The following is a 12,541-nucleotide window of genomic DNA, read 5'->3' on the forward strand; positions in this document are numbered from 1 at the left end:
CCAAAGGTGCTTCAACAGAGTACTGAGTAAAGGGTCTAAATACTTACGTGAATGTAATCAGTTTTTATTCTTAATAAATTAGCAAACATTTCTAAACCTGTTTTTGCTTTGTCATTATTTGGTATTGTGTGTAGATTGATGGGGGGGGGGGGACAATTTAATCAATTTTAGAATAAGGCTGTAACAAAATGTGGAAAAAGTCAAAGGGTCTGAATACATATTTTTGTCATCTGTATAACAAGGGAGCAAGCTCGCTATGCATGATTCAATTTAGTTTTTAGACGGATACAGCAGTCTGGCCTAAGCCCCAGACAACTGTATGTTCCTGTGTTTACCATAATTCAGCTTTCAGTTCTTTCGCCTTTCTAATGAATTAAAACCACACTATGTTGACATTGCTTTCTATTTCACATCTGAGACAACCAGAAAAGCATGCGATACACACACACAACCCTGTATAGCACATCTCTGAGCAAGAGCAATACAAACGTGTTAGTCATATAGCACTATGGGCATCCCAGAATTAAACCCAGATGAAAGCAAGCTTGCATAATAAGATATGCAAGATGTGATCGTACTTGGTAACGAGGAATGGCCAGCCAGCGGTTCCAGTTGATTGGTGTTTATTCTGACAATAGACACAAGGAAGCACATTCGACGTGCAGGACCACTATAGGTTGATGGCTGCAGATTCGTGATTGATCGCTTGCATTTTAATATCAGACTGGGTATTTTTTTTAATCAAACATCTTTACAATGACAAAAATAGTACAAAATACAATAAATGTGACGGTACCTGACGATAGAAACAAGGAAGCACGTTAGATGTGTAAGACAACAGTATGTTGATGGCTGTAGATTCGTGACTCGTCTGAAAATAGCAGGGAGCTAAAGCGACCATTAAAATTAAAGCATGCTAGCTAACTCGCTCTTACAGCAATAACATGACCAATATCTAACAGGTAGTGTACACATACAGTACCAGTCAAGTTTGGGTTTTCCTTTATTTTTACTATGTTCTACATTGTAGAATAATAGTGAAGACATCAAAACTATGAAATAACACATATGGAATCATGTAACCAAAAAAGTGTAAAACAATTCTACATTTATTTTATATTTGAAATTCTTCGAAGTAGCCACCCTTTGCCTTTGACAGCTTTGCACATTCTTGGCCTTCTATCAACCAGCTTCACCTGAAATGCTTTTCCAACAGTCTTGAAGGAGTTCCCACATATGCTGAGCACTTGTGGCTGCTTTTCCTGCACTCTGCAGTCCAACTCATCCCAAACCATCTCAATTGGGTTGAGGTCTGGTGATTGTGGAGGCCAGGTCTTCTGATACAGCACTCCATCACTCTCCTTCTTGGTCAAATAGCCCTTACACAGCCTGGAGGTGTGTTTAGGGTCATTGAAAAACAAATGATAGTCCCACTAAACGCAAACCAGATGAGAGGGTGTATTCCTGCAGAATGCTGTGGTAGCCATGCTGGTTGAGCGTGCCTTGAATTCTAAATAAATCACTGACAGTGTCACCAGCAAAGCACCACCACAACATCACATATCCCCCTCCATGCTTCACGGTGGGAACCACACATGCGGAGATCATCTGTTCACCTACTCCATGTCTCACAAAGACACTGCAGTTGTAATCAAAAAACTCAAATTTGGACTCATCAGACAGATTTCCACCAGTCTAATGTCCATTGCTCATGTTTCTTGGCCCAAGCAAGTCTCTTATTATTGGTGTTCTTTAGTAGTGGTTCTTTGCAGCAATTCGACCGTGAAGGCCTGATTCACGCAGTCTCCTCTCAACGATGTTGAGATGTCTGTTACTTAGACTCTGTGAGGTGCAATCTGAGGGGCCGTTAATTGCCCATTTCTGAGGCTGGTATGAACTCTATATGAACTTATACTCTGCAGCAGAGGTAACTCTGGGTCTTCTCTTCCTGTGGCGGTCCTCATGAGAGCTAGTTTCATCATAGTGCTTGGTGGTTTTTCAGCTGCACTTGAAAAACGTTCAAAGTTCTTACATTTCCAGATTGACTGACCTTCATGTCTTAAAGTAATGATGGACTGTCATTTCTCTTCACTTATTTGAGCTGTTCTTGCCCTAATATGGACTTGTTCTTATAGGGCTATCTTCTGTATACCAACCCTACCTTGTCACAACACAACTGCTTGGCTCAAACACATTAAAATAAGAAATTCCAGAAATTAACAAGGCAAATTCATTTAAATGCATTCCCAGTGACTACCTCATGAAGCTGGTTGAAAGAATGCCAAGAGCATGCAAAGCTATCATCAAGGCAAAGGGTGGCTACTTTGAAGTCTCACATTAAATATATTTTGGTTTTTTTTAACACTTTTTTGGTCACTAAATGTTTCCATGTGTGTTATTTCATAATTTTGATGTCTTCACTATTATTCTACAATGTAGAAAATATCAAAAATAAAAAACCCTTGTATGAGTAGGTGTGCCTCACCTTTTGACAGGTACTGTACATAGTGAACTCCTAAACATTGTAAATATGAAAATAGAATACAGTAATTTCAGAACGTGGCCTACCACCTGAATGTCAATATCAGACTGGAAAGAATTTAAGTTTCCGATCTCTCCCTATCTGCAAGCATGACCAATGGCATAACAACTTACTGATATGTAAATTTAACCAACCAATCAATAGGAATACACAATCAAAATACAGGTTTCTGCAGTGTCAAGTGGAAACATAACCAACCCTGTTACACAGACAATAGAATAATATTTACATTTTTAGTTCCAATACTCATTTACAGTATATACAACCATTTGGCAGCGAGAAGTGTATGTACTATACTGCATATACAACCATTTGGTCACTATCATAAGGCAGGAAGTGCCGAATGAACCACCATATCCCTAAACACACACAACAGACTACAGGCAGGGATTTGTATGCATTGAAGCCCTAAATCATTCAGGATTTCTCACAAATAGTCCAGGCATCTACTATCCAGAGGTCCAAAGAGGGAGGACTTCCCGTGACAGAGGCAAGTCTAATACTCAGGGTAAATTCAGCACCAGTCTGCCCCCTGCTGGAAAAGTTGATAATTCAGTTAGCCACTGCTAGGGCCTCTGGGACGAGGGAGGCAAAGAAGGCTTTGAAAAAGATCCAGGCAGTCCAAACGATGGACACCCTGTGTGGAGGCACCAGCACTGCAGTCAGGGGGTGTGGTTCATCAACCTCAGCCTCCGCCCCGGCCCCCTCTTCTCCTGCAGGGTCCTCCATCTGAGAGAAGAGGAGAAACTGTTAGCCCCACCGCTAGAGTTGAGATATAAACAGACTGTATTTATTCAACTGTTACTGGAACGCTACATGCTGTACGAGGAATGTTACTACATAAGGGCAGTAGCTAAATGCCTTGTTATAAAGCCATCTCTGTTTTCCACCGCCAGAGAGAACGTGTCTTACAGGTGGAACTGGGTTCCTGTCCTGGTGGTTCTGGATGACCTCGGGGACCTGGTTGTTGGGACCTCTGACCAGGGGCCTTCTCCTGAAGGGGAACCAGCCTGCTGTGTGCCTGAGAGGAAGACAACAGGGATTAATAAAGTAGATCTGAATGATTTTTCTTAAACTGTGTGTTTATTAGCATAGCATACAGTAGCATACAGTCAAAGTACACAGGATACATGTTATTTGTGAGTACATCTTATTCACGTGGTGGTGAATTTCATGTTATTAATGGTTAAGAACAGGAAGTGCAAAAAAAAGAGGCAGTACCAACTCACTGATATGATAATAATGGAAGCTCTGTTTACATTCCCAGGACCAGTACAACTAACAGATAATGAACATTTTCTTCTCATCCTTTTTTCTATTCTGGTTAGAGCCAGTTTGCGCTGATCTGTGAAGGGAGTAGTACACAGCGTTGTACAAGATCTTCAGTTTCTTGGCAATTTGTCGCATGGAATAGCCATATTTTCTCAAAACAAGAATAGACTGACAAGTTTCAGAAGAAAGTTCTTTGTTTCTGGCCATTTTGAGCCTGTAATCGAACCCACAAATGCTGATGCTCCAGATACTCAACTAGTCTAAAGAAGGACAGTTTTATTGCTTCTTTAAATCAGAACAACAGTTTTCAGCTGTACTAACATTATTGCAAAAGGGTTTTCTAATGATCAATTAGCCTTTTAAAATTATAAACTTGGATTAGCTAACAACTTGCCGCTGGAACACAGGAGAGATGGTTTCTGATAATGGGCCTCTGTACGCCTATGTAGATTTTCCATAAAAATCAGCCGTTTCCAGCTACAATAGTAATTTACAACATTGACAATGTCTACACTGTATTTCTGATCAATTTGATGTTATTTTAAATGGACAATTTTTTTATATTTTCTTTCAAAAACAAGGACATTTCTAAGTGACCCCAAACTTTTGAACGGTAGTGTAAGAACAAACAAACAGCCACAAAAACAGCAAACTCACAGGTACATAAGGAGGAGGCTGCTCATGACCAGGATGAAGCGGCTCAGGCTGGAGTAGAAGTAGACAATGCTGAGGAAGACACCCAGACGTGCAGCCGTGTACACCCAGTCAAGCCAATCCCGATTGATATCCTCCTCATCCTCCATCACAGGTCCGCCCTGGGCGTTCATCCGCAGGTTCTGATTGGCTGCTCCCGGGTTGATGAAGGCGGCATCCTGTGCATTCTGATTGGCTGGCAGGGCTGCTGGGATAGCGGCTTGGTGGGGTGCGACAGGCAGGGATGGGCCGGCGGCTGGGGCAAAGGGGGCAGAGGCTGCTGCTGCTGCGTAGGCTGCATGGCTTTGGGACAAAAGACAGACCCAGTGTATAAGCAAAACACACTTCAAATATTTTCCCTGCTTAACCCTTGCCTACAATTTCCGTGCCCCGCAAAAATCTGATTAAAATCCCTAAATCCCCTAGAAAATGTGTCTAAGCTAGAGATGTTTTTTTTTGCATGGGCTGCTTCTCAATCCACCCCATCTGCCGATATCACCCTAGACTGGTATTTGTCAGACCATGACACATCCCGAAAATCGTTCTTCTCAAGAAAATGTCCGTAGCGTCAGCACAGTTTGGCCTACAAACTATTCTATTGAAAGATGATACTCTCACGAAAACGACAGTTCTAAAGACACCCACAAGCTTCACAAGACTCATCTGAAGTTGGTACAGCCTCTTCTGCCAACTTCTGTCTGTAGCCTCCAAACGGTTTGGGCTACACACGAATATGACATCTCAGTGGAAAGCTGACTCCTACGAACACGATGGTGTTCTGCGTTTTGCTCTAGGACGCCCACAAGTATCACAAGACTCGCCTGAAGGTCCCCGGTACCAGTTTAAAAAAATGAATAGAAGTATCAGTCAAAAGTTTGGACACACCTACTCATTCAAGGGTTTTTCTTGATTTTTTATATTTTCTACATTGTAGAATAATAGTGAAGGTATCAAAACCATGAACACATATGGAATCAGATGTTCAACAAATCTAAATATATTTTATATATTCTTCAAAGCAGCCATCATTTGCCTTGATGACAGCTTTGCACACTCTTGGCATTCTCTCAGCCAGCTTCATGATGAATGATTTCCCAACAGTCTTGAAGGAGTTCCCACATATGCTGAGCACTTGTTGGCTTTTCCTTCACTCTGTGGTCTAACTCATACAAAACCATCTCAATTGGGTTGAGGTTGGGTGATTGTGGAGGCCAGGTCATCTGAGGCAGCACTCCATCACTCTCCTTCTTGGTCAAATAGCCCTTACACATCCTGGAGGTGTGTGGGGTCATTGTTCTGTTGAAAAACAAATTATTGTCCCACTAAGCGCAAACCAGATGGGAGTGCATATCGCTGCAGAATGCTGTGGTAGCCATGCCGGTTAAGTCTGCCTTGAATTCTAAATAAATCACAGACAGTGTCACAAAGCACCCCCACACCATCACACCTCCTCCTACATGCTTCATGGTGGGAACCACACATGCAGAGATTCCACGTTCACCTACTCTGCATCTCACAAAGACACGGCGGTTGGAACCAAAAATCTAAAATTTGGACTCATCAGACCCTAAGGACAGATTTCCACTGGTCTAATGTCCATTGCTCGTATTTCTTGGCCCAAGCAAGGCTCTTCATATTATTGGTGTTCTTTAGAGTGGTTTCGTTACAGCGATTTGACCATGATGGCCTGATTCACACAGTCTCCTCTGAACAGTTGATGTTGAGATGTGTCTGTTATTTGAACTCTGTGAAGCAGAGTGGCTGCAATCTGAGGTGCAGTTAACTCTAATGAACTTATCCTCTGCAGCAGAGGTAACTCTGGGTCATTCTTTCCCGTGGGGGTCCTCATGAGAGCTAGTTTCATCATAGCGCTTGATGGTTTTTGAAACTGCACTTGAAAAAAAGTTCAATATTCTTGAATTTTTTCCAAATTACTGACCATCATGTCTTAAAGTAATGATGGACTGTCGTTTCTCTTTGCTTATTTGAGCTGTTCTTGCCATAATATGGACTTATTTGACCAAATAGGGCTATGTTCCAGGTGACTACATCATGAAGCTGGTTGAGATAACGTCAAGAGTGTGCAAAGCTGTAATTGTTTTTACATTTGACCTTTATTTTACTCTGCAAGTCAGTTAAGAACAAATTCTTATTTTCAGTGACGGCCTAGGAACAGTGGGTTAACTGCCTTGTTCAGGGGCAGAACGACAGATTATTACCTTGTCAGCTCGGGGATTCGATCTTCGATAAGCTCGGGGATTCGATCTTTCGGTTACTAGTCCAACACTCTAACCAGTAGGCTACCTACCTGCCGTAATCAAGGCAAAGGGTAGCTACTTTGAAGAATCTCAAATATATTTAGATTTGTTTAACACTTTAGGTTACTACATGAACATTCTTTGTGGGCTATACTCAGCCTTGTCTCAGGATGGTAAGTTGGTGGTTGAAGATATCCCTCTAGTGGTGTGGGGGCTGTGCTTTGGCAAAGTGGGTGGGGTTATATCCTTCCTGTTTGGCCCTGTCCGGGGGTGTCCTCGGATGGGGCCACAGTGTCTCCTGACCCCTCCTGTCTCAGCCTCCAGTATTTATGCTGCAGTAGTTTATGTGTCGGGGGGCTGGGGTCAGTTTGTTATATCTGGAGTACTTCTCCTGTCCTATTCGGTGTCCTGTGTGAATCTAAGTGTGCGTTCTCTAATTCTCTCCTTCTCTCTTTCTTTCTCTCTCTCGGAGGACCTGAGCCCTAGGACCATGCCCCAGGACTACCTGACATGATGACTCCTTGCTGTCCCCAGTCCACCTGGCCATGCTGCTGTTCCAGTTTCAACTGACCTGAGCCCTAGGACCATGCCCCAGGACTACCTGACATGATGACTCCTTGCTGTCCCCAGTCTACCTGGCCATGCTGCTGCTCCAGTTTCAACTTCCACCTGACTGTGCTGCTGCTCTAGTTTCAACTGTTCTGCCTTATTATTATTCGACCATGCTGGTCATTTATGAACATTGAACATCTTGACCATGTTCTGTTATAATCTCCACCCGGCACAGCCAGAAGAGGACTGGCCACCCCACATAGCCTGGTTCCTCTCTAGGTTTCTTCCTAGGTATTGGCCTTTCTAGGGAGTTTTTCCTAGCCACCGTGCTTCTCCACCTGCATTGCTTGCTGTTTGGGGTTTTAGGCTGGGTTTCTGTACAGCACTTTGAGATATCAGCTGATGTACGAAGGGCTATATAAATAAATTTGATTTGATTTGATTTGATGATTCCATATATGTTATTTCATAGTTTTGATGTCTTCACTATTATTCTAAAATGTAGAAAATTGTTAATAATAAAGAAAAACCCTGGAATGTGTAGGTGTGTCCAAACTTTTAACTGGTACTGTACATAGTTTAGTGCCTAAAATATGGGGATAAATCTTTCTTATATCCCTCAGATATAGGACAGACAGTTCAAAACAAACTTCCTTTTACATTTTTTGGGGGGACTGTTATTCCATGTAGTGAATCTGTTTTTCAATGCGTTTCTATTGGCTAATAGCAATAATGCCAAATTCAATGTTCCATCTAATCATTTTTGTATATATGTTTTGATAATTTAATGGGTCTTAAAATTCATAATCAAACAGCTAAATAATCCTTGGTATGACCATCTTAAAACACTTTCATATGTTAGCTTATTATTTATTTATTTTTGGATCAGAAAACTTGTGGGACCAAATAAAACCACCCACAAGTTTGGGAACCCTGCTCTAGAGGGTTAATAATATGCTATGGCAGAACAGTAGGAAGTCACATAACTAAATGTGATAAAATGCTTGTGATTGAATACTTACTACTGCATGTAGTACTGGCGAGCATACATGTGCTGCAGCCAGAGAAGCTGTTGAGGGCTGTAGAGGGAGTAAGTGGGGAAGGTTGGGTTTGTCATCTCTGCTGCCACTAGCCTAGAAACACAGAATAATAGCAGTGTGAATTACATGTCATGTCCGACTGAAGGATAGACCAATGTATTGCAAATAATCTCTCCAAGCAATATAACTCTTCATAAAGCAACACAAGTAATAGATACAGTACTAATACCACCAGCCTTATGCAAAGAATGCAACAGTCTTGTTAACTCACGTTGTAGTGCCAGGCCATGCAGCTGCTGGTGGGGTGTGAGAGGGGGCAGGGGGCCTGCGCTGTCTCAGTTCTAGTTCAGTGGGCACAGATGGGGCTCGGGAGGCACCCTCTGGGTTCTGACCGGTAGGCATGGCCGATGTTTGTGCCTCTTGCTGCTCTGATTCCCTGACCTGAATCAAAAGTGAGAAATGGTGTTACACCACAGGTGTGGGCATCAGTAGATGCTCCTCAGAGGAGGACCATCCTCAGTGAATTTCTGAAAAATAAAAAGTATTAATAAAAATAAAGAAAATGGCAAGGAAAGATTTCTTCCTCTGTTCACAGACAGCTGATGTGTTGTGCACATAAGTCCACAAGCGAAGGGAAAAGGTGAGAGGAGGAGAGTGTGTTGATGCGAGAAGGAATATAACGAGCAAAGTCATCATGCTGTTGGTATGTGGCTACTATGAAAGTGAACTGTGTTTGCGTGTGATCAGGGTGTTTTCTTTCCACCAATTCTGATGAAAACCTTAAACGGAAGCAAACGGAACGGTGATAAACATATCTGAATTTGTCCAAAATAAACTCTTGTTTGCAACTGTTGGACTAATGATTACACCCTAGAGAAGCTAGATGCAGGCAAATGTGTGCAAGGTGGTATAAATGTGTCACTGCGTGTCACCTTGACTACTCAAACATTACTCTTGACCTGTGTGCACCTACATTCTTAACTTTCATTCATAGGATAGGTTGTAGCAACTTCATGATGGGTGTAGGGAAAATTTAAGTATGATGTAGTAGTCTAAAGCTATCGATATTACATTAAGCTTGGTGAATGGAATATGAATGACAGAAAATGAATGACAGTCATCCAATTTGCTGAAATAAGGCCATGCTCATTCAAAAAAATACCGTCTTCCCTCATCTTAAACGATACTGACAAAGTGACAACAGAAACCATCACAGTAGACTAGAGGATTCAAAATAACACGTTTGGACAGTATCTTGCTTGTCCTTTGTTTTCAATTGTTCTAACGTGAAAGGTACTTGGTCCTGGTTCCTTACACTGCACACCATTCCTAATCTGAAAAAAAAAGCTTTTTACAATCCCTCACAGACATGTCTAGACCCATTTGGCACTAAAATACAGGAATATACTCTCACACAATTTAAAAAAAAAAGTTATGTGAAACCCCCAACCTAGCTATCTTTAGATCTAGCTGCATAGCTATAAGCTGCAGTAAAGTTTCAGAGATGCAAAGTTATGGTCTCCAGAGAATCCTAATGAGAGCATTTGTGCACCTGTCTCCTGCTACCCACTGAGCTGGGACTCCTCTTTCCAGAGAACAGAACAGACTCCGCTGACACATTCTCAACCACTGAATGGGGGTATAATTGAGACGATTTTGGCTGATAAGGAGTCATTTGATAAGCCAAAACGCCCTATCAACTGTGTGAGGTGGCTTTTTCCTAAGCTGCATTTCTGGCTTTGACTGTCCTTTGTCAGCTCCGGGAGCTCCCAATTATTGCTACTAGTTAATATTCATGAGGTGTGCATGGTTTCTAAAGCAGAACATGAGGGAATCACTGGCACAGCAGAACTAAAAAGTTTCATCATGGTTTGGCACAATATCTTGGGGAGCAACAACCGAGACATTGTTGACTGATGCTATTTAATGAGTAGATTTAAAATAGCTTCACCTAGGACTAGATCATAACCTTCACATAGAATCCAGTGTCACAGTTTCAGATAGGGTTCCATATGGGGTACTTTACCTTTGGTCTTGCTCCTAGTGGACCTATAGGCTGAGTCCTTACTGCACACACCAGGTGCACAGTGGGTGTTAGGTCTGTCTGTGAAGGCATATACATACATGATAAGATACACCAGACAACATAAACCACAGTAATATACATTACATCCATTCTTGGCACTGGACATAGAGGGACAGCCATTCAACCTTTGAAATATTTTTTTTTTTTTTAAATGGCTATTGAAAAATCCTGTCAGAAAAGTAGTGAACTGAGTGATCAACATCTGATCTGAAGTTTAGAAAAGGGGTTATGAGGGGCTTATAATAGGCTTGAACTCCAAGGTTGTCAAAGTCCAGTTTTCAGTCTGGGTTTTGTTCAACAATAATGATTCTAGTATTGTGATTAATTGACCAAAAAGATGAAATATACAAATTGTCCGGCACAGTTTTAAGTCACGGCAGTAATACTAAAACAACTAAGACATGTTTCGCAATTCCCGGAATTGAGGTATGTGTGTGGGCTGACTGAATCCCTGATCTAGACACATTATGTTGAATCAGTAACATTATATTTTTGACAGATGATGCCTGCAATCTGACCAGATGCTTGAAACATAACTCAGTATATAGATAGAGTTCTGAGAATTTGTCTAATTGTTAGATAGGTGAACAAGCACACACACCTACCTTTCTGAAAATATCTCTTACATGCAGGTGGTCTGGGAGCAGCTTGCCAGAGTAAATTAGTCTCTGATCACTTTCAGCCTGTGGGGGAAAGTGGGACAGATGTCAACACAAGACACACACTGACAGCAACCACGATTAATACACACAACTATGCATAGCCTAGCTAGCTAATTTAGCTGTTTGGCTTGAATGATTGTTATTGACAGTAGCTAGCGTCACATTAGCTGACAAGCTTCCTTGGCCTATATAACTTGGCAAGGACTTGCTAGCTTGCTCTGGTAACGTTAGCTAGCTAAGTTAACTATTACATTCACTCACCGGGTTGTTTGGGTACATTCTCGACAAATGTGTCTTCAACTCTTTCACCGACCAGTCCATGTCAACTCCTTCAATCGTTTGATCCCCGTGGGCTTGATTAGGTGTTTTTATCACAAGCTTGATTGTTTTTTGTCTAGGAAAACCAGTATTGTCCATGTTTATTTTCTTGTGACCTCTCCCAACGCGATTAAGTAGTAGCTACAATGTAGCCTCTTAGCTATCAAGTAATAATATCAACGGAGTGAGTAACTACAGTATCTGATCATCTGAAATGTCAGAGATACAAAGTAGCAATCAATTTCTTCACCCGAAAACTTTTTAGTTGAAATGAGGAAGTGGTTGACGCAGCCTGTCGAGTGAAAAGGAGTGTTGTTTGGAAACACATTGTGGCTTGACGTGATTGGCTAACCAGGCTCGTGATCAAACGTGGAGGCTCGTGGAGCATGCTGTACTGCGCATGCTGTGCAAAGATAATGATACCAGCTTCGAAGTTACAGTTCACCAAGTATGAGTTATATCAGTCATATTTAAAGATTTTTCATTGGCCTGTCCAAATTATTTTCCATATGCAAAAGACAGAAACATTTCATTAGATAATTGTGCTCTATACTATACTTATCAAACAAACATTTTGTGGATTTCCGGTTGAACCAAAAATAACTTTATTTTGAAAGTTAGGCTTATTAGAATGAACATTGAAACGAGCATTGTGATATTGGTGTTCAAGGGATTACACAATACAAGAAGCCTAGTTATCACTTTAATCTTTGTTTACAAGTCAAACATTTTTATAAAAGCACAGGATTTTTTTTTACTGACAATCACAAATAGACACTGGTGTTACACCTCAAAACAGTCTATCGTCAAGCATACCATCAACAAAATGTTATATTCTACTGCATAGTGATGATAATGACAACAATGATTCTGCTACTGATGATGACGTTAAATGTAATCACATATTTCACAGATGGCTAAGGAGTCTGCTGATGATAATGAAATAAGTGAATTGTCATGACCAGAGCACTTCTACCAGAGAAAATCTGATTTATTATCACCAGGGCTATAACAATACTATTTTCCTTGGTTATTGGGTGATTTCATGAAACATAGTTAGAACAGGGATCACTGACATTAGAAGGTGAGCATATGCTCTTGGTTTCCCCTCACCATTA

At 41.3% G+C, this 12,541-nt stretch overlaps 1 protein-coding gene across 1 annotated transcript; it reads right to left on the reverse strand.

The window, feature by feature from the left end:
* Positions 1-606: 606 nt before the first annotated feature.
* LOC109889317 (homocysteine-responsive endoplasmic reticulum-resident ubiquitin-like domain member 1 protein) lies at positions 607-11,811 on the reverse strand. Its single transcript, XM_020480671.2, has 8 exons — positions 11,367-11,811; positions 11,049-11,126; positions 10,384-10,461; positions 8,629-8,798; positions 8,340-8,450; positions 4,472-4,810; positions 3,455-3,563; positions 607-3,271 (listed from the first exon to the last, which is right to left on the reverse strand). The coding sequence occupies exons 1-8, from the start codon at positions 11,520-11,522 to the stop codon at positions 3,095-3,097; spliced, it is 1,218 nt and encodes a 405-aa protein (XP_020336260.1). The 5' UTR covers positions 11,523-11,811; the 3' UTR covers positions 607-3,094.
* Positions 11,812-12,541: the final 730 nt, after the last annotated feature.

This window comes from Oncorhynchus kisutch, linkage group LG4, assembly GCF_002021735.2.
Source record: "Oncorhynchus kisutch isolate 150728-3 linkage group LG4, Okis_V2, whole genome shotgun sequence".
Classification (NCBI taxonomy): domain Eukaryota; kingdom Metazoa; phylum Chordata; class Actinopteri; order Salmoniformes; family Salmonidae; genus Oncorhynchus; species Oncorhynchus kisutch.